Source organism: Capricornis sumatraensis, chromosome 14 (genome assembly GCF_032405125.1).
Source record: "Capricornis sumatraensis isolate serow.1 chromosome 14, serow.2, whole genome shotgun sequence".
Lineage (NCBI taxonomy): Eukaryota > Metazoa > Chordata > Mammalia > Artiodactyla > Bovidae > Capricornis > Capricornis sumatraensis.
In genome coordinates this window covers 10150562-10171031 of record NC_091082.1, presented here as the reverse complement: position 1 = coordinate 10171031, position 20470 = coordinate 10150562, and the positions used below count along the sequence as shown (strand labels likewise).

Genomic DNA, 20470 nt, shown 5'->3' with positions numbered 1-20470 from the left:
AAATACATGTTTTTCTGGAATTCTCTTGCTTTTTTGATGATCCAGTGGATGCTGGCAATTTGATTTCTGGTTCCTCTACCTTTTCTAAAACCAGCTTGAACATCTGGAAGTTCACGCTTCACGTATTGCTGAAGCCTGGCTTGGAGAATTTTGAGCATTACTTTACTAGCATGTGAGATGAGTGTAATTGTGTGGTAGTTTGAGCATTCTTTGGCATTGCCTTTCTTTGGGATTGGAATGAAAACTGACCTTTTCCAGTCCTGTGGCCACTGCTGAGTTTTCCAAATTTGCTGGCATATTGAGTGCAGCATTTTCACAGCATCATCTTTTAGGATTTGAAAGAGCTCAACTGGAATTCTATCACCTCCACTAGCTTTGTTCGTAGTGATGCTTCCTAAGGCCCACTTCGCATCCCAGGATGTCTGGCTCTAGGTGAGTGATCACACCATCATGATTATCTGGGTCGCGAAGATCTTGTTTGTATAGTTCTTCTGTGTATTCTTGCCAGCTCTTCTTAATATCTTCTGCTTCTGTTAGGTCCATACCATTTCTGTCCTTTATCGAGCCCATCTTTGCTTGAAATGTTCCTTTGGTATCTCTAATTTTCTTGAAGAGATCTCTAGTCTTTCCCATTCTATTGTTTTCCTCTATTTCTTTGCACTGATTGCTGAGGAAGGCTTTCTTATTTCTCCTTGCTAGTCTTTGGAACTCTGCATTCAGATGCTTTTATCTTTCCTTTTCTCCTTTGCTTTCCACTTCTCTTTTGTTCTTGTTTTCAGGAACAAGTGAATGGCAAAGACAGGGCTAACTCTGAGGCAGACATTCCCTCTCTGTTCCCACCCTTCTGGCTGTGTCTCTCTTCCTGCTCACAGTTCCAGCAGGAAACCAGTTTCTTCTCCTGGATAGTTTTCCCTTAGCCTTGATGGTTCATATAACCCCCCGTGTCTGAGGAAGAAAGTGGCGAGGGCTGGAGCCAGAGCACACTGCCGGCCCGTTTGCACAGGCTTTCCACCTCATTCTCTTACAGTCCACCAGTAAACGCAGGAACCAGTGCAACCTGACCGCAGAGCAGAGCCGGATCCGGTTTTCATTAGAGCACCGTGGGCGGTCAGGGAGGAAACCGTCAGCTAAAGAAGGGGATTGGAGATCTGTCATCATCCTGCAGAGTCTGCCAACTAGGTGTTCCACTGCAGACCCGCTCCCTCTCCTAGTCTGTCCGTGGGGATGGGAGGGAAGAGGCTCTCCTGAAAGCCCCTTACCTTTCTTCTTCTTCTCTTCCTCTTCCCCCTCACTGGCTCCCAAGAGGGTAAAAATGATTCCAGTCTGAGAGTTGATACCCACAGCAGTCACTACCATTCGTCCAGAACCTTCCATTACATGGGTCCCTATATGAGAAAGAAGATGGGAGAACAGTTTTTCCTTTTTTTTTTTAAATACCTGGCCATCCTTTGGTGTGAACACAAACTTGGAAGAGAGCAATCCCTCTACCTTCCCCTCCTATGCATGGCGTTATACGTGGCAGATAGTAGGCAAAGATCAAGAGCAAGCAACCCGGGGGGTAAGAACAATGTGTGTAACGGCTTTGGGGTAAGGCTCCTTTCCCACCACCCACTCCAGCCAGCAGAGCCCTTCGAAGGCTCCTGTAGCATCTGCTCCATGGACAACCTCTGTTAGGCTGCTCAGTATCCTTGTATTCAACCCACTGACACGCTACAGCCCCCACTGAGCCTTGGGGCAGGAGTCGGGGCACGATCGGAAGACAGGGCAAGGTCTGGACTGGTCTCTGTGGCTCTGTCTGCGGGGAGGGGGCTGGGGGCTGGTGTCGTCAGGGCCTCACCGGAGAGCAGCATGGGGTCCCTCTCCAAGGACTTCTTGACATGGTCCGATTCCCCCGTCAGAGAGCTCTCGTCAATCTTGAGGTCGTTGCCCTGGATCAGGATCCCGTCTGCAGGCAGCAGGTCACCTAGCACACGGCGGTGAAGGGGCGACAGGGAGAGGGCAGGTGAGGACCGTCCGGCCTCAACTCAGGGCTGCTCCCGGGCCTCCATCTGCAGGCGACAGCCCGGGAGAGCCTGGAGAACCTCTGAAAGACACCTTCAGATCTGACAACCTGCGATAAAACTCTGCTCTGGGTACTATAAATTCAAACGGTTCCTGATCCCCAAACACCTTCCCATGGCCTGAATGTTACCTACTTGTAGCCTAAGACACACAGGGTACAGTCTGACGTCTTTGGCAGGGTCAGTTACTGCTTTCTTCGAATTTCTTTTCCATAACCTCCTTAAAGTCTAACCTAGAAGCTAACACAATTTGGGGTCTTATCTTTTTGGGTCCTCAGCAATTCCCAGCCCCCTTATGCCAAAGGACCTAGCCCTCTGTTAGGGAGGGTGGCAGAGGTGTAAGAAACAGAGCTAAAAGAGAAAAGAACCACAGAGCTCTCACCGTATTTGATTTGGGCAATGTCACCCACCACAATCTCAGCCACAGGGAGCTGAATGATGTGCCCATTCCGGATAACGGAGAACTTCTGCTCCTTCTCGATGCGGTTCTGCAGCCCCCGGAATTGCTTCTCCTTGCTCCAGTCATTGAAGGCAGTCACGAGCACGACGATGATCACCGAGAATAAGATGGCTGCGCCCTCAATCCAGCCAGCTTCCGCCTCCCCTTCGTCCTCTGGGCTACTGACGGCTACACCACACTCTAGCCCAGGGAAAGGAGAGAAGGGGTCACCGAGGGGCCTTTGCTGACATTAAAAATGGGGGTTGTGCTCCCGTAACTCCCCAGAACAGAAAGCCAGGGGAAGAGAAGAACAGAAAGCTCGGGTAAAATAGCTATCCTGAGGACAGCGGAGGATGGCAGGATTGGGCATCAGCTCGTCACCAATATAACTACTTATGTTTACCCAAAAAAGGCATATGACTGAACAGCATGGAACATGTCAATGAAAACCACAGGCAAGATGCACATAGAGGCCTTACGACCCCCAGCACGGCAGCTCCCACTGCTATTTCCCGTGACGCCCAGTGTGGGGGCGGGGGAACTTTGGGGTGCACAGCCTTGTTGGTTTAGTGAGGGCAGAGGATTCATAACATTCTGAATAAGGATTTACTGGGAAAGGTGGGGAAGACCCTGGAATCAGGATGTGTTGGAAGAATAGTTTACTAGTTATGTTTCAGTTTCCTTTGGAGAACCCACTCAGATAACGGGGTGGGGGGCGGGCACACACACAACACTTAAGCTATTAGGTTGGTGCAAAAGTAATTGCAGCTTTTGCATTGTTGAAATTTGCCATTTGCTACTGGAATACGTCCTTAATAAACGTGGTTATAAAATTATACATCATTTTAATGTGCATTTCTAGCTTTAAGTTTTTTTCTTTTTTTTTTGCGCTAAAGACATTTCTTGCTGTTTATTTTATACTAAGACTCTGGGAATGATGTTAGACAAGAAGGAAATGCGAGTGATTTTCTTATTTGAGTTCAAAATGGGTCGTAAAGCAGTGGAGACGACTTGCAACATCAGTAACAGCTGGTACAGGAACCGCTAATGAACGTGCAGGGCACTGGTGGTTCAACAGGGAAATGAGAGCCTTGAGGACGAGGAACGTAGCGGCCGGCCACCAGAAGCTGACAACGACCGACTGAGAGCGGTCACTGAAGCCGATCCTCCTACACCTAAACAAGAAGTTGCTGAAGAACTTCCGTTGACCATTCTACGGTCGTTTGGCATGTGAAGCAAACTGGAAAGGTGAAAAAGCTCGGTAAATGGGAGCCTCGTGAGCTGACTGAAAACAAAAAAATCGTCATTCTGAAGTGTCATCTTCTCTCATCCTACAAAACAACATCGAACCATTTCTCGATTGGATTGCGATGTGCGGCAAAAAGTGGATTTTACACGACAACTGGCGATGACCAGCTCAGTGACTGGACTGAGAAGTTACAAAGCACTTCCCAAAGCAAAATTTCCATCCAAAAAAGGCCCTGGTCACTGTCTGGTGGTCTGCTGCCCGTCTGATCCACTCAACTTTTCTGAATCCCAGAGAAACCATTACATCTGAGAAGCATGCTCAGCAGATCAATGCGATGCACCAGGAACTCCTACGCCTGCAGCTGGCACTGGTCAATAGAAAGGGCCCAATTCTTCTCCACAGCAATACCCGATGGCAGGCCACACAATCAACACTTCAAAAGCTGAACGAATTGGGCCACAGAGTTTTGCCTCATCCCCCATATTCACCTGTTCAAAGCTCAGTCCTGTCCGACTCTTAGTGACCCCAAGGACCATAGCTCTCCAGGCTCTTCTGTCCATGGGATTCTCCAGGCAAGAATACTGGAGCGGGTTGCCATTTCCTTCTCCAGGGCATCTTCCCAACCCAGGGATCGAACCCCAGTCTCTTGCGTTGCAGGAAGACTCTTTACCATCTGAGCCACCAGGGAAGGCCATATTCACCTGACCTCTCGCCAACTGACTACTTTTTCAAGCATCTCGACAACATTTTGCAGGGAAAATGCTTCCACAACCCTAAGGATGCAGAAAAATGCTTTCTAAGAGTTTGTCGGATCCTGAAACACGGATTTTTACACTACAGGAATAAACAAACGTTTCTCATTGGCAAAAACGTGTTCATTGTAATGGTTCCTACTAAAACTAGTTATGTTTTAAAATTCATGGTCTGAAACTGCAATTATATTTGCACCAACCTAATAAAATTTGTCAACAAATACTACATGCTTTTCAGTGACAGTGGAAAGAACCCAGAAGAGAGTCACGCTTGTCTGTTCAAGGTACTCACGTTCATTTTCTCCCCCCGGGGGGCGGTAAAAGGACAGGACCAGGGAGATGATGGCTGCGATCTCCAGGATGATGAGCGTGACGTCCTGAAGGGCTTCCCACACTAACTCCAAGAAGGTCTTGGGCTTTTTGGGGGGAATCAAGTTCTGTCCAAACACTTGTTTACGTTTCTCCAGATCTGCAGGGTTCCCAGATAGGCCTGAAAAACAGACAGGAGTGGAGTGAGTGAGGAACAAAAAAGTGGAAGAGCTGAATGACAGAGGAAGGCAGTTAAAAGAGCCCTGTAAAGAGGATCCCTTGCTTCCCAATCTGCCCAAATATGAGATCCAATTACGGTGACCAACCAGCCTCATTTTCCCCAGACTCAGCAGGTGTGAAATGGGGGCAAACCAAGACAAGCTGGTCACGGGGGCCGCTCACTCCTCTTGGTCTCCAGGGTAAGCTAACCCAGACCTACAGCTTCATCTCTTCCTCACGGAGTTTGCACCAGGCTTCAGCCCTAAGAGTACATTAAAATGTTTCCCGAGACACAGAATTTTCCTCTTATATTAACACGTAAATGCTGTTCATGATTTAAAAGCAGAGGTGCTTCTACCTACTGGCTCACACAAAAAAGCCATAAAGAATAAGCTATTTGCTCAAGGTCATGCTAGGAGGCTAGGAGACAGAGCCCAACCAACTGTCCTGATTCCAAGTTCCAGAGGTTTCAGGACATCAGCAGGATACAGACTTCATGAGACTCCAGCTTCGGGCGTCCCCTTTAGGCACACAGAGCCATCCCATTCCGCCATGCACAGAGGGCGCACACACACACGCGCGCACACACACACCCCTTCAGGAGGGACTACTGTTCTACTAAGAACTACGTACTTGGAGATGTACTAAGTGCTATGAGTACTGCTTTGTTCGGAGTGAACAGAGAGACAACAGTGGAGGTGAAAGCGCTGAGTCAGACAGTGAGCATCGGCGCGCCCTCCACGAACACATGTGTGCTTACATACCTGTGTGAGTGTGCACACAGAGTCCAGCCACGTCCCCAGAGGGAATAAGAGGCAGAATCATTCCCAGAGTCCTAGGCTCTTCTCAGGGGCCCAAGAGGGGTCACACTTTAAGGAAAGAGGAGAACGCATACAATTTAAATTAACGCCAGGGGGCATCTATCAAGTTGCTTATGCAACTTGACTAGCGAACAGCCTCGGTTTGGCACTGGTCATTGGCTGAACTGCTTGATGGGTTCCCCAAAGGCAGGGTGAGGCAACATTTGTCTTGAAAAAAGATCAGCAGTGAGGAGGGTTAGAATCAGAGGATGGAAACACTTAACAAGGCTTTACCCAGAGGCAAGGAACGAGGAGATGCCTGGAAGCTGCAAGGAAAGGACGGGCTACTGATGCCGAGGACCTCAAACCTCTTCACACTGAAGGGCTGGTCCGCTGGAGGGGAGGGGGACACAGCGGCTGGCAGACTTCTATCTCCACTGAATACGACCCAAGGGCCTGACTTTAAACGGCAAAGAAAGAGAGGTGGGTTAGAACTAAGGAAGACATTCAGACAGGGATTTTGAAAATGGGAAAATCTGTACCCAAGGGAGTACTGTTTGTAGGGTCCATTCCTCCACCCTAAAGACAAAAACCATCAGGAGAGGTATCGAAATCTACCTGGGCACCCTGCCTGGAGATAAAGCAGGGGTGTGAACTGGCACCCACCATTGCGGAGTGGGGACTGGAGACCGCTTCCTTCCGCCTGCTAGCGCTCAGCAGAGAAGCAGGAAGCTGGTTCAGGAAGTGGCGCCTGATGCTCTTATCCAGGGCCTCTTGCCTCCTTGGGGCCAAGAGCAGGACCCTGGCTAGAGAGCTGAGAGGTACAGCAGAGCTCTGCAGGGGAACGGGTGGGCAGCGGGGTTGGCCGAAACACTAGAAGCAACAGGGGCTGCTTGCCAGAGGCTCCCTGCCCCCACCACTCTGAGCGGTCGGTTCTCAGCAGGCACGAAACGCCAGAGCCTGGGAAAGGAGTGTTCCTGGGCAGGGCATCTTGATCCCCAGGCGGGCAGAGGCAGAGTTGCTAGGGAACAGGGCCATGCGGGGTGTTTCTCCCAGGGACCTGAGATAACACGTGTGTGCCAACTTGGAACTGCTGGATGGCTAGGCCTGCCCTTGAGAAACAGGAGTTCTGATAGCTTGTTAATCTAGCTGGGATGTTTCTTAAGAAAGCAGGATTTATGACGTAAAGGGAGGAGATGCTATTCCCTCCATAAGAAGGGTGAGCAGACGACCATGAGGGCAAATCGACACATCAGATATAGAAGGTTATCACATGCCAACAGTTCAACGAAGGCCAAAAGGCTAAAAGACTCAACACCAGTCTAGCTAAAAGGGCTTCCCTGGTGGCTCAGATGCTAAAGAATCTGTCTGCAATGCAGGAGACCTGGGTCCGATCCCTGGGTTGGGAAGATCCCCTGGAGAAGAGAATGGCAACCCACTCCAGTATTCCTGCCTGGAGAATCCCATGGACAGCGGAGCCTGGCGGGCTACAGTCCATAGGGTCGCAAAGAGCTAGACACGACTGAGCCACTAACGCTTTCACTTCCACCAAGGTAACCCTGCCCGACTCTGTTCTCATATTAATGCCTCGCAATCATCCTTGACTCCTCTCTCTCTTATCTATAATACCCATTTAGTCAGAAAACCCATCATCTCTACCTTCAAAATATATCCAGGTCGCCCTCACTTCTCATCTCCCACTGCTCGCGTGCTGCTTTAAGCCCTGGCCGTCTCTCAGCTGGACATGGCGAGCGTCCCACAGGCCTGCTGCTTCCAGCCTTAGCTTTCTGCCCTCGGTCTCTTCTCATTCCAGAATGGCCTCTTCCAACCCCCCATGGCACCCATCTGCCCTTTTACGTAGGCCCCCTTCGTGAGCACCCAGTTCCCCACCTGTGGAGTGCTCCCATTTCCACCTTGTTCACCGAGATCCCGCCAAGCTAGCCTTCCTGCGATTCTCTGTGTGCACCAGACACGTTTCCATTGCAGGGTCCCTGCACATGCTGTTTTCTTTCTCAGATTTCCCTTCCCTAGTTAGGGCTTGTCCTTTCACTTCCTTCAGGTCTTTGGACAAAGGCCCTAACCCTGACCAACGTATGTCACGCGGACGTCTCTGTCCCAGCACATGGGATCCCCTTGGCCTGCTCAACTGTTTCCCTCTACAGGTCTTCTCCTGGATTAGGTTATTTGATACATTTGTTCACATTTGTTTATCTCCCTTGACAAGGCCAGTGTTTTTGTCTTTGTTCCTTAGGTCTAAAGCAGTGCCGGACATGTACACAAATTCGTTGAATGAACTGTATCAGTGATAGGTATTACTGTGAACATTTAAGTGATGGCAGTTGTGCCAGGCACATTTGTGTCTTCTCACCGAAGCTGCAAGGCCCTGTGCGGCAGCGGCTATTAACCCCGTGTCACCTACAAGCAAACTGAGGCCTAGACAGGTTTGGTACCTATTCAAGTAAGTATGTGGCAGTCTGTAGCTGCTCCACAAGAAGCAGCTGGATTCCAGCTCACACACAGAGGGGCTGGGGCATGGAGGCAGCTGTGCTCAGCTGAGGCTCCATTTTGCTGTGACTTTCCAGATTTCATCACTGAAGCGCCCGTCTGCTGGGACAACCCCTCAGCTCCAGGCAAACAGGAATGGTGGGTCAGCCTTCTTCAGTTACCTCAGGGCGGGCCCGCTCGCCGCTTTTCTCTGCACCTCTAGACACATCAGCCTTGTTCCTACTCTTTATTTACAATTGACGTCAATTAGTCCTGTCTGTTTGCTGTCCTCAGGGATGGTGACACCGGGTCTGTCACAGTCCAACCTATGAATTTTATATTCAATAAAAGTTTCATTATTGGCCTTATTTTGGACCCAAGCAAACGAAACAAGACACATTATGGAAAACAAAAGCGGTCAGGCCTTGCTCTTACCCAGATGCTCTCAAAGTCACACATTTACTCCCTCTTTGCATGTTCTCTCACCTCTCTGCTCCACCTTAAGTCACCCTCAGCTCTTAAAAGTCCCCCTAAGAAATCAAATGGCCCCAGGATCCCGCACGCCCTCTGGCAGGGAGGGGCAGTGTGGGGCTGCTAGCGGGTGGCCTTGGGAATCCTCTCTGAGAGGCAGCATCACACAGGAGAGCCAGGTGGGACTGGGAGCTCCGCCAACCCCCAATGTGGGCCTTTCCATTCCAATTCTTCCAGCCCCTGAGAGGCTCTCAGGCCTTGATCTCAGCAGCTGTGATTTCACATAAATACTTGCCCAGGCCAGAAGGGGGTTTTACTCCCTCATCTTCACAGCTGCTTCTCACGTACACTGCTTCCCAAAGTGGGGAAGGAGGACTTGGCAGCAAGAGAATGCGGGAAACTGGAAAGGGGTTTCCCCTAGAAATACATCAAGAAAATGAGCAGAAACCGTGTCCGACAAAAAGTCTCACCCAAACCGGGAGTACCTCTGGTCCTCAGCCATATTTAGCACATGAGCTGGGAAAGGGGACAAGAATGTCGGCCTGGGAAGTCACTGCCCGCACCCCAGGCTGGGGACTCACAAGGCCCCTGCCCGGCTGGAGGAGACAGAATGGGCGGCGGTGGAAAATCTGTGTCTGCTCTGAGCCGCAGGGGCCGAGGCTTGGGAGGAGGAGTGGCAGCCCAGCCCCTCGTGGCCTGGCTCCAGCGGGAAGGAGGGAAGGGCCGGGCCGGCTTCCCCACGGAGGCCGAGGTTTGTCGGCAGAGGCACCCCTTATCAGAGCCAGCGCAGAGAGGGTGCGGCCACGTCCGACATCAGGAGGGACTTCCCAGCTGTGTGGGCGATGACACCTTGCCAAGGGGAGAGCAGAATCTCCTGCTGCACAGACAGTACCAGGGAGAGGTTTCTCTGGGTTGCTTAGAAGCCAGTCCTATTTGGTTCATGAGAACAGACATCAAAATATCTTTCAAGTCCTACCTTAAAACCCTGGATTAGGGGGTAAAAGAGAAGTGAAAGTGTTGGTCACCCAGTCGTGTTTGACTCTTTGTGACCCCATGGACTGTAGCCCACCAGGCTCCTCTGTCCATGGGATTCTCCAGGCAAGAACACTGGAGTGGGTTGCCATGCCCTCCTCCAGGGGATCTTCCCGACCCAGGGACTGAACCCGGGTCTCCTCCATGGCAGGCAGATGCTTTACTGTCTGAGCCACAAGGGAAACCAAGAGGGAAGAGCAGCTGAAAGTCAACACGAGGACTGAAAGGCTTCAGCCAGCTCCTGTGCTAAGCCGCTGCCACTGCTCTCAGGGGTCAGAGCGTTTCCTGCTTCTGCATCTCCCGCTTCTCACACCCGCAGCTTGGGGACGCGCTCTGTGCCTGTGGCCTTCCTGCCCCTAGAGGCAAGGCAGCTCCCCTAAAGTCACAGCAAGAGGTGATGGATTGAGAAGAGAATGGCCCTTTCCTCACCCTTGATCCCAAAGCCTGCCCTTGGTGGACATCTTTGTCCGGGGGTGTGTCTTTCTGTCTGGTCCTCCGCTGTACACCTTTTGTGAACTCTCCGACTCTGGCACAGAGAAGAGAGAGCTGCCCAGAGTGCCCTCCTTACCCTCTGCTCGGTTGCCCTCTCCCAGGCTGTGTGTTCATCCGCCCCTCTGGTATCACACCCCCAGTGCTCACACCTTGGAGCTAAATAAAAAGAGTGAAAGCCCCACTTCCAAGGGCAGACGCAACATCTGCCTTGGCTGAAGAAGGAATGCTAACATCTGCCTTGGCTGAAGAAGGAATGCTATCTTTTTTCCCACCCCCAGCTGACATTCAGAGCAAGGCAACCGCAAGGTTGAAAGCAAAACAAAACTTGCAAGAGACTCTGCTGAGCTGCCAAACGAATGGAGCACCAAAGGTCCTAGGCCTGGTGGAAGGGGAGAAGCGGGGAGGGTTCTCGGGTTCAGAAGACGCAGCGACTCTCCCTGCCTCCAGGATTCCCTATCCCCTGCTTGGCAGCATTATGCCAGCTAAGCCAGAATCCCCGCTCCAGGCAAGGAGGAGCTGGCTAGGAAAGAATTCGGAGAGCCTGGAGTTGGCCTGGGAAAGCGCAGGCCTGCGGCTGTCATGCACCCTTGGCCTAATTCAGCCCTAGGCGCATAACTCAAAGCAGACAAGGAACTCCCAGGAGCAACATGGAATCCCCTGCAGGGTGGGCGGGGCTCAGCAAGGGCACCCTTTCTCTCCTGTCTTTCTCAACCATCTACCATCCCGCTGTTGGTGCTGCTTCCTATAGGTTTTGTGAAAACCTCCACCCCTCTACCACGTACTAAGCATTTCTTTTTTGAAGCTCCTGGACTTGCCTCAGCTTCCTCATAGCAGTGGAGCTGCTCTCGGGCTGTTTGAGCTGGTTTGCTCCCTTCTCCTCCCTCAGAGATAATGAGGTGGAGGAAACTGGAGCCTATTATACAGAGAGAAGCAAGCCAGGAAGAAAAACACCAGTACAGAATACTAACGCATATATATGGAATTTAGAAAGATGGTAACGATAACCCTGTATGTGAGACAGCAAAAGAGACACAGATGTATAGAACAGTCTTTTGGACTCTGGGAGAGGGAGAGGATGGGATGATTTGGGAGAATGGCACTAAAACATGTATAACATCACATATGAAACGAATCACCAGTCCAGGTTTGATGCATGATACTGGATGCTTGGGGCTGGTGCACTGGGATGACCCAGAGGGATGGTACGGGGAGGGAAGTGGGAGGGGCGTTCAGGATGGGGAACACGTGTACACCTGTGGCGGATTCATGTTGATGTATGGCAAAACCAATACAATATTATAAAGTAATTAACCTCCAATTAAAATAAAGAAAAAAAAAGAAAAAAAGAGAGTCTTCTGCTATGAGTCTCTCTCATACCTTAAACTTAATATATCCACCCAAAGTGTGATGGGCAGAGAGGACCACAGACTGTTCATCTTGGCAGGCATGCCCATGTGACTGGTTTTTAGGGTGATTTACTTGACATCTTCAAGGTGATGGCTATGGAGCAGAGGGCATAAGGAGAGAGGCAGCTTAGCCGTGCTTCTAAGCTGAGCTGGATGGACTCCTAAAAGCGGACTGCTCATGAGTCTGAGCAAGCTCTGGGAGCTGGTGATGGACAGGGAGGCCTGGTGGGCTGCAATCCATGGCGTTGCAAAGAGTCGGACACGACTGAGCGACTGAACTGAACTAACTGAAAAGTGGATTTTCTGAAACAGACTAATTTTCTATAACAGGCTAATAGACTAGTGATAGGGAGGAAAATCTCAGAGAAGCCGGTCACCCATTTTCCTCTCACATCCATTCTATCCCATCTCCACTTGCCAATTTCTTTATACACCCCCTGGCAACATTAACATTCTCCGAGGCAGTGGTCTCTAAACAGGAGGCATGCGTTCATCTGTTGCAGCGTGGGAAAGGTACTAGAACTTTTTGGATTACTTCATCCATTCCTATTTCTTGCAGAGTCTACTATGTAAATGATATTAGTGTTAGAAGTACTAACAGTAACACAGTAGCATGTAGTTGAACGTTTACTGGGGCTACGTGTGCAATTTTCTCCCAGACTGACAATGCTACTAGAAATTTCAATCTGCCGCACTGAGGAAGAGCCCAACCCGAGCACGTCCCAGCTTTTGGAGAAACAGTTCGTGGTGGGACATACCGCTGGCCTCAAAAGGCGCGGCAACAGAAGCACAGCAGAGACGCCGCTGAGCCCCGGAAGCCGTAGGGAGGCAGGAGATAGTAACCCAAACCCTACAGGTAATGAACCCAAAGTCAAAATCTGGGCTGTCTCAAAGCAGTTTCTTTCCCCTTCCTGCCATTTACTCCCCAAAGAACCCCAGCTCCCAAAACCTAGTAGCTGCTCAACAATTACGCAAGGCAGAGATGCTTTCCTCTTGTGCCAGAAACGTTTAGTAAGTGGTAGCAATTACCCTAGAGCACAGCCAGGCCAGAGCTTCCCTAGACAGTCACATGATTGAGGAGTCCTATCTCCAACTGCTAAGCCCACCTGTCCTCCCCTCCAGGTCCCCATAACACCATCATAGCACTATGACACTATTTCTGAAATCGACTTAATCTTTGTGCATTCTCTTAGTGCCTGTCAAGCCCTATGGAAGGAAGACCTGTGCCTGTTGTGTTCACCACTGTGTCCCCACTACCTGCTGGACACTATTTGTTCACTGTCATTGGAAAGAAATTAGAATCCCTGTGTCCTGCGGCCAGACCTCAGCTCTGCAGAGGAGAAAAGAAACAGCAGGATGCAGAGGAAAGATGAAACAGAAATTCCCACCAATATTCTTCCTGATGCAAATTCCATATAAATAGCCTTTAGCTTTCTACAGGAAGCCCACAGGTAATTATTCAATGTTTAGTCAAGGCTCCCCTTCTCTGCCCTCTCTGGTCTGGGCCCAGGTCCCCCAAGCCCCCTAACTGTTGGCATAGTGCCTCCTCAGAAAACAGCATGCTTTCTCTGAAGGCTAACGCAGCTGAGGACCCATGTGGAAAGGTTCTGTGGGGAAGGAGAATTCATACAACTTTCTATCTGCACCAAAGAATCTCTCATCCAGATCTGCTCTTCTTCCTGCACATCAAGGGAGAGTAAGGAAAAGACTTCTTTCTCTCCCTCAGTTCAGTTCAGTCGCTCAGTCGCGTCCGACTCTGTGCAACCCCATGAATCGCAGCACGCCAGGCCTCCCTGTCCATCATCAACTCCCGGAGTTCACGCAGACCCATGTCCATCGAGTCAGTGATGCCATCCAGCCGTCTCATCCTCTGTCGTCCCCTTCTCCTCCTGCCCCCAATCCCTCCCAGCATCAGGGTCTTTTCCAATGAGTCAACTCTTGGCATGAGGTGGCCAAAGTACTGGAGTTTCAGCTTTAGCATCATTCCTTCCAAAGAAATCCCAGGGCTGATCTCCTTCAGAATGGACTGGTTGGATCTCCTTGCAGTCCAAGGGACTCTCAAGAGTTTTCTCCACACCACAGTTCAAAAGCATCAATTCTTCGGCACTCAGCTTTCTCAGTTCAGATTCACACAGGTTTTTCTTGCTCTTGGAAGCCCGGAGATAGCATGGACAATTAATCAGAAGATAAAAGGTTACCTTCCAAGTGGGTATCATCCGGCTCTTTGAGGACTGGAAAAATCTGGGGGTGGGGATGGAATCGGGAAGCAAGCGGCAGTGAAAAGAGAGAGAGAAACTGGAATGAGGAAAGGAGCAAACTGAAAAGATCCTATCAGTGCAAAACGCTCAGGTTTTTCTTGCTGATAAACCTCAGGCAACACAACCTCTTAGGGCTTCCCCGACGGCTTGGCAGTGAAGAATCTGGCTGCAATGCAGCAGGTGTGTGTTTGATCCCTGAGTCAGGAAGATTCTCCGGAGGAGGAAATGGCAACTCACTCCAGTATTCTTGCCTGAAAAATTCCACAGACAGTGGAGCCTGGTGCGCTACAGTCCATGGGAGTCAGACACGACTGAACACACACACACACACAATGCAACCGCTTACCCAACCAACACAATCACCTCTGCCTCTCTGCTGAGCCTTGTCTGCTCACTGATGAGTGCTGTGGGGGCTGAGCACCTCCACGTCGTCTCAAATGTAACCAACTCTTAGCCACTGGGGCATCGCCTCTTGTTCCAACTAGTCATTGGACTCAAGGAACACAGCCAATATTAAATGCATATTAGTATCGGGTCATAGCTAGGCATTTTATCAGGCACCAGAATATAAAACAAACTGCAAAACTATCTGTGCTTCTGAGATTCTCTGTGTTGCTGCTCTAGCTGAAGAGGCAGCAGGGCATTAATGGTCTGTGAGTCAGAAAACATGAATTATTCCATCAAGTTCTACCCTGTGGTGAGACTTTAAGCAAGTCATTTAATTGTTTTGGTCTGTTGAGGTCCCTCAACGAGAGAGACAGAGAGAGAGAAATTAAACTATGTTAGTGTCAGAAAAGTCATAAACTGCAAGTTCCATAAGGTTCCTTAGTAGCTATAGTTTAAAACAATCTATCCTAAAGATACTATCAATTCAAACAGAAAATAGAGGGGAAGGGCCATATTCTAGGAAATGATCTTCCCAATCTTACGTCACTTGACTTTCCAATCAGCAGAATTCAAGCGCTGGGAAAATCTCTTATGTTCTCATTGTTAGCCTGCAGGGGCCTCCCACAGGTGACAAAGCTATGCTAGGCTGTCAGGCACGCTAGCGTGGTCTGCTGCACACTGCTGGCGTTTTCTGGCACCTGGATACTGACGCTCTTCTCTCAGCCTGTCCAAACAAACCTCTGTCTGGGGAGAGTCCCACGTCACAGCTCTTCTGTGGCTTCTTTTCCTACCCCTTTACTCTTCTCACACGTGAGGCACTGAGGGCTGAAAACACTCATGGAAAAGTTGTTCCTGACAGCCTGCTTCCCAGCTCCAGGACCAGCCCAATAGCAAGCTGTAATACTGAAACACATCAGGATACATGTTTGTGATCCAAGGAAGCAGGGGATGGCAGTGGACAGCTGCGCCGGTGGCAGGGGTCCTGGTGTGGCCAGGGTCTGCAGCAGCAGAAGCACCTGACATCAGAAGGCGACTTCCAACCACAGGTCTAAATCTGGGATTGGAAAGAATCTAAGCATTTGACATCTGATTCTGACATGAAAGAATATGTACGTTGGCCTCTGGGAATGGGAGCTCTCTGGGAACTAGAAGCAAACAGCAGCAGCTATGAGAAAGGGTTTGCAAAATTGGGAGGAAAGTCTGGACTCTGCTCTTGGAAGTTTCTCTGGTTCCAGTTTATTCGGAGTTTCACTGTGTCAGACAAGCAACTCAGCCAAGGGAAAGAACGGAACAGGAAGAGGGAAAGGAAGATCTGCTCAAACTCTGACGAGTGTTGCTGAAGTGCTGCATCATCTGAGTGGGAACACTGGAGCAGCCAGTGTGAAAGTGGCGAGGTAAAGGGATCTAGCTGACAAGAAGCAGGCGTTATCCAGAGCGCAGTCTTTAGAGACTGACCAGACGGCAACGGCTGAGCCGCATGGAAGCAGCTCAGCACCGCCGCCCTAAGCAGCCGCCTTCTGACATCAGTGGCGAAGGTAGAGAATGGACAGCGGCGGCAGGCAGCCTGCAGCAGCCTGACAGACAGAGTAACACGCTGCACTCCACGGCTCTCATATTCTGGCAAATGTGGGCTCTGTCTTAATGTGAGACAACTAATTTATTGAACACCCATTATGAGAACAAGCATTGTACATATATTATTTAATTCCAATAACTATAGACTAAGTATTAATATCATTTTCAAAAAAGAAAATTATTTTTACTTACGGAGAATGAGTAAACTATTCAATGTTATTCAGCTGATAAATGGTAGTACTGAACTCAAAGCCTATGAGATAAGAAAGTGAACTCTAGAGGTACAGAGAACATGTAAGGCACCTCTCCCTGCTGGTAAAGAAAATAAAACATGGGCAATGTACAGATATATCTAGATAAAAATTTCTCCCTTTTTTCTTTTAAGCATAGAGTCTGGACTCCAAGTCACTAATTTATAACACTGGCTAGGGATCAAAACTTCTTAGAACTGGCAAAAATATGATGTGGCTTCCAAGAGAGGGTCAGAAATGGTACACCTCAAGAGGCTGATGGCATCTAAAGGACAAGATCTTTGCTCTATCTCAAGCTACTCAATCAAGGCCTGCCTGACTGATAGGGCCAAGCAAGGACCCATAACAGAGATGCTGAAACTAGGCAAAAAGGAGCAAATAAGATTTCTCTAGTACTATCTCCATTTCAACGAAATAAAATTACCATGGCTCACTGGGCAACTGGGCTGAGCCAGGTAAGCATGAAGCTGGATTTTTCATTTTCTTTAGAGAATAGATTAAGAAGAACTATACTAAAAGTGCATCAGACAGGGTTGAAAAAGTCATCAATAATTTCCTGAAAGAAAACTGAATAACCCAAAGATATGGTGGCTAAACTCTCTCCATTTTGATTCACCATCCCGTTTCTAACTGTGTACCATAGAGAAGTACTACATTAGGTAGACAGACTCATCCACGCTTCTTCCTATTATACTGTAAGATCAGGGTAGGGAAGAATCACATCTTCAACCTTTTGTAATCAAAGACTGATACTGAGTTAGGGACTTGATTATTTACTGATAAACACACCTCTAACATAAACATTTATAAGAGACATTCCCCCTTCTGTACAGTGATATAGAAAGAGAAGGAAAGAATGATCTTCAGAGAATACCACAGTCACTAAACCTCACTGGAAAGAAAGAATGTTTCTCTGCACAGCCTGACATCTTTTCCGTGCTTTGGAGACTGTACTTTGCCCACCAGGCACAGATATAACAGCAAGGTCTCCAGAAACATTCCTTCTCTAGAAGCCGACAGAACAATTTATCTTAACACGGGCCGCCTTCCTCCAATCCCCCACCCCTGGCGTGGCCTTTACCTTCCACAGGGTTGGTTTTCAGCCTACTGCAGAGACTCGTCACTCCTCCATAGTGGATGTTGATGTGGTCTATTGCGTCACTTGAACGCAGCTCCATCAGCTTCCTCAGGTCCATCACTGTGCAGCCAAACTCCCCTTCACGGCTCTCAAGTGTCGAGTTGGCGGGCAAGGTGTGTTCTGTTGGGTTCATCATTTTGCCTGCTGTTACCAAGCTCCTCAACAGAGAAAATGTGAACTCTCCCTTCCACTGATTCAGAGTCTCTCGTTTCTCTTCCTCACTTCTTACTTCTTTCTTCTCTCAGAGTCCAGATGCGAATAAGACCGACTGTATCTTGTGCAGGAAGCTTCAGAGCAGCAGCCTGTGGTCCAGGTCCTTTCGTGTGTATGAAGCTTGTAAGCCTGAGGAGGAAGAGGAGGGGGGAACTGAGTGTGAGCCGGACCACGTGTTACGATAACTGGTGTCCCCAGGTGGTGATGGACCAGGGTAGGTAGGTTCCTAGTTTAGACCTTTCCCAGATGGTGGTATAAACAGGATGTGCATGTTACCACAGAGGCAACCTTAGCAACAACCAGCAATTGCAGTGGCAGAGAGGTGGCAGGAGAGGAGAACGAGCAGGGCTCCTTGGAAACCGGTGACAACTCGGTCTCTGGAATAAAGATTCAAAGGCAGACATGAAGAAACAATTAGAAGCGCATGGGGTCCAGCAACTGCAAGGACAAGAGGTACTCATGCCAGCACAAGGGTTTAGGTGACAGTTGGTATCTGAGCTGAACTGATAGCTCAGGCCTAAGCTGAGTGCACTGACTTGGGAGAGGCCCCTTCTTCCCTGGGGGCCCCCAGCAGCCTGTAAACTCCAGTGTAGAGACAGTGTAGAGAAATAACTTCAGCTACACCCCAGCCTTCACAGCTCACCTCTGCTAAACCAGGCAACACAAACCCTACAGCTTGAGAAGCTTGGAAATAACGGGTTATGTGACCTCTAATGGCTCTCCCTGTCTATTTGGGGGATCTGCAACAGAATGTGTTAGTCTGTTTTAATCATAGAATGTTTTCATCTTACCTCTAAGAGGTGAGAAGAGATCAGGAAAGGAGTCCAGACCAGAGGGATCTGGAGGGTAGCCTGCCAGTCTGCCACGCTCCTCCACACCCTTCACCCCACCACACTCCTAACACACACATGTACAAACCAGGAGGGCAACCTGGGAGAAGATGGCCACATCCCCTGCCGCCCCTGAGAACACTTGGCCTGACACTGTATAGAAATCCTGCAGCCTGACGCAGCTGTCAACAGACCAGGTATGACGTTCAGATCTTGGAGTCTAGAAAGCTCTGGGGAGAAAGGGGTGAGTAAGATGCTCCGGCAGTGGGCGACGCAGGGTGGAGACATAATGGGAACAGAAGGGCCTCTGAAGAAGAAAGATAAGTTTGAAGCCTGTGAGTATTCAAGTTTCTCTGGGATTGCAGGAATATGACAGCTATCAATTCAGCTAGAGCCTACGGCCACAGCAAGGTCAGTAGGGGGGCAAAGTCAGCTTGCGTGTGAGTGACAACGGAGGGTCTCGGCTCAGCAGTTCTCCTCTCGGGAAGCCATGTGTCACCTCACACGTGCTGACTAGGGAGAGAGGGACGGGTGGGAACAGGGAGGATGAAGGAGAGAAAAAGGCTTATCCTAAGCCCTGTTCTCAGCTTCAGGCTAGAGGACCACCACACACCAGCTACTTAAATGCCAAGGGGATCTTTCTGAACGCGGCACCAGAGCATTGAGGGCCCAGCCGTGGTCAGCCCCTCTTTAATACATGGATGACGTCCTTGCTTCTAGACGATGAACAGCAAGTACAAGGGTCATCAGATAAGGGCTTGACTACTTTATTACTTTTCCAAAAATCACATGTGGCCAAAGTTATTAGATTGATAATTCTAATCCATCCTGTTCTTGGTAGATTCCGCAGGGCTGGAGGAGGTTACACCCCTCCCTCTCCCAGGATGCCCGCAGCTTACTCCTTCTACTGTGAATTTTTAGTGCTACCCTGACTTATAAAGGGTTATACAAGCAGCGTTTTGTTGTTATTGCAATTGTTTTTCAAATATCATGCTCCCTTTTTAGGTGTCATTCCTAGGGAACAAGAAGAGAAGCTGAGGCAGTGTATCACACTCCTTTCAATCCTCCTGGCACCAGGACAGGCAGTACCATGGACATTTCTCTCCACTTCAGTTTCTTCTCCAAGCCTGGAAGCAGTGGGAAGGGCTACAGCAGCAAGAAGGCCATTTGACCCTTAAGTGGAACTCCCTAACCTTTGAAGAGGATGTTGAGGGCAGTGTTGATTGACAGCTTAACTGGAAATTATAACCTTTTTTTTTTAAATTTCTACCACCTACTGCCACGTTTGTTTCATGAAGGCAGAGATTTTTCATGTGTCTTGCTCAATGCTTTCTCCCCAGTACCCAGACAATGACCTACACAAAGCAGGCATTCAGCTAATTTTTTGGCTGAATAACTCATAGTAGATTCAGAACCAGATTTACCATCTTCCCAAGAACCTTTTGAGCAAGTCACTTAGCTTTCCTAGAGCTCAGTTTTTTTAGGGCTCAGTTCCTCCCACCTTTTTTAATATACTTTTTAAAATTTTTTATTTTTATTTTACTTCACAATACTGTATTGGTTTTGCCATACATTGACATGAATCCGCCACGGGTGTACATGAGTTCCCAATCCTGAACACCCCCCCCCACCTCCCACCCCATATCATCTCTCTGGATCATCCCCGTGCACCAGCCCCAAGCACCCTGTATCCTGTATCGAACATAGACTGGCGATTTGTTTCTTACATGATAGTATACATGTTTCAGTGCCATTCCCCCACATCATCCTACCCTCTCTCTCTCCCTCTGAGTCCAAAAGTCCATTCTATACATCTGTGTCTCTTTTGCTGTCTTGCATACAGGGTTATCATTACCATCTTTCTAAATTCCGTATATATGTGTTAGTATACTGTACTGGTGTTTTTCTTTCTGGCTTACTTCACTCTGTATAATTGGCTCCAGTTTCATCCATCTCATTAGAACTGATTCAAATGTATTCTTTTTAATGGCTGAGTAATACTCCATTGTGTATATGTACCACAGCTTTCTTCTCCATTCATCTGCGAATGGACATCTAGGTTGTTTCCATGTCCTGGCTATTATAAACAGTGCTGCAATGAACAT

The 20470-nt window shown here is 49.1% G+C and overlaps 1 protein-coding gene across 3 annotated transcripts in view; it reads right to left on the bottom strand.

The window, feature by feature from the left end:
* The window catches only part of ATP2B4 (ATPase plasma membrane Ca2+ transporting 4), a 52771-nt gene extending 35313 nt beyond the window's left edge, over positions 1 to 17458 (bottom strand). For all 3 annotated transcript variants that reach the window (XM_068986377.1, XM_068986378.1, XM_068986379.1), the window contains exons 1-5: positions 17266 to 17458; positions 4793 to 4990; positions 2443 to 2700; positions 1838 to 1963; positions 1260 to 1385 (exon numbers count right to left, since the gene is read on the bottom strand). In XM_068986377.1, the coding sequence (XP_068842478.1) occupies positions 1260 to 1385; positions 1838 to 1963; positions 2443 to 2700; positions 4793 to 4990; positions 17266 to 17458 (901 nt within the window). The remainder of the gene's footprint in view (positions 1 to 1259; positions 1386 to 1837; positions 1964 to 2442; positions 2701 to 4792; positions 4991 to 17265) is intronic.
* Positions 17459 to 20470: the final 3012 nt, after the last annotated feature.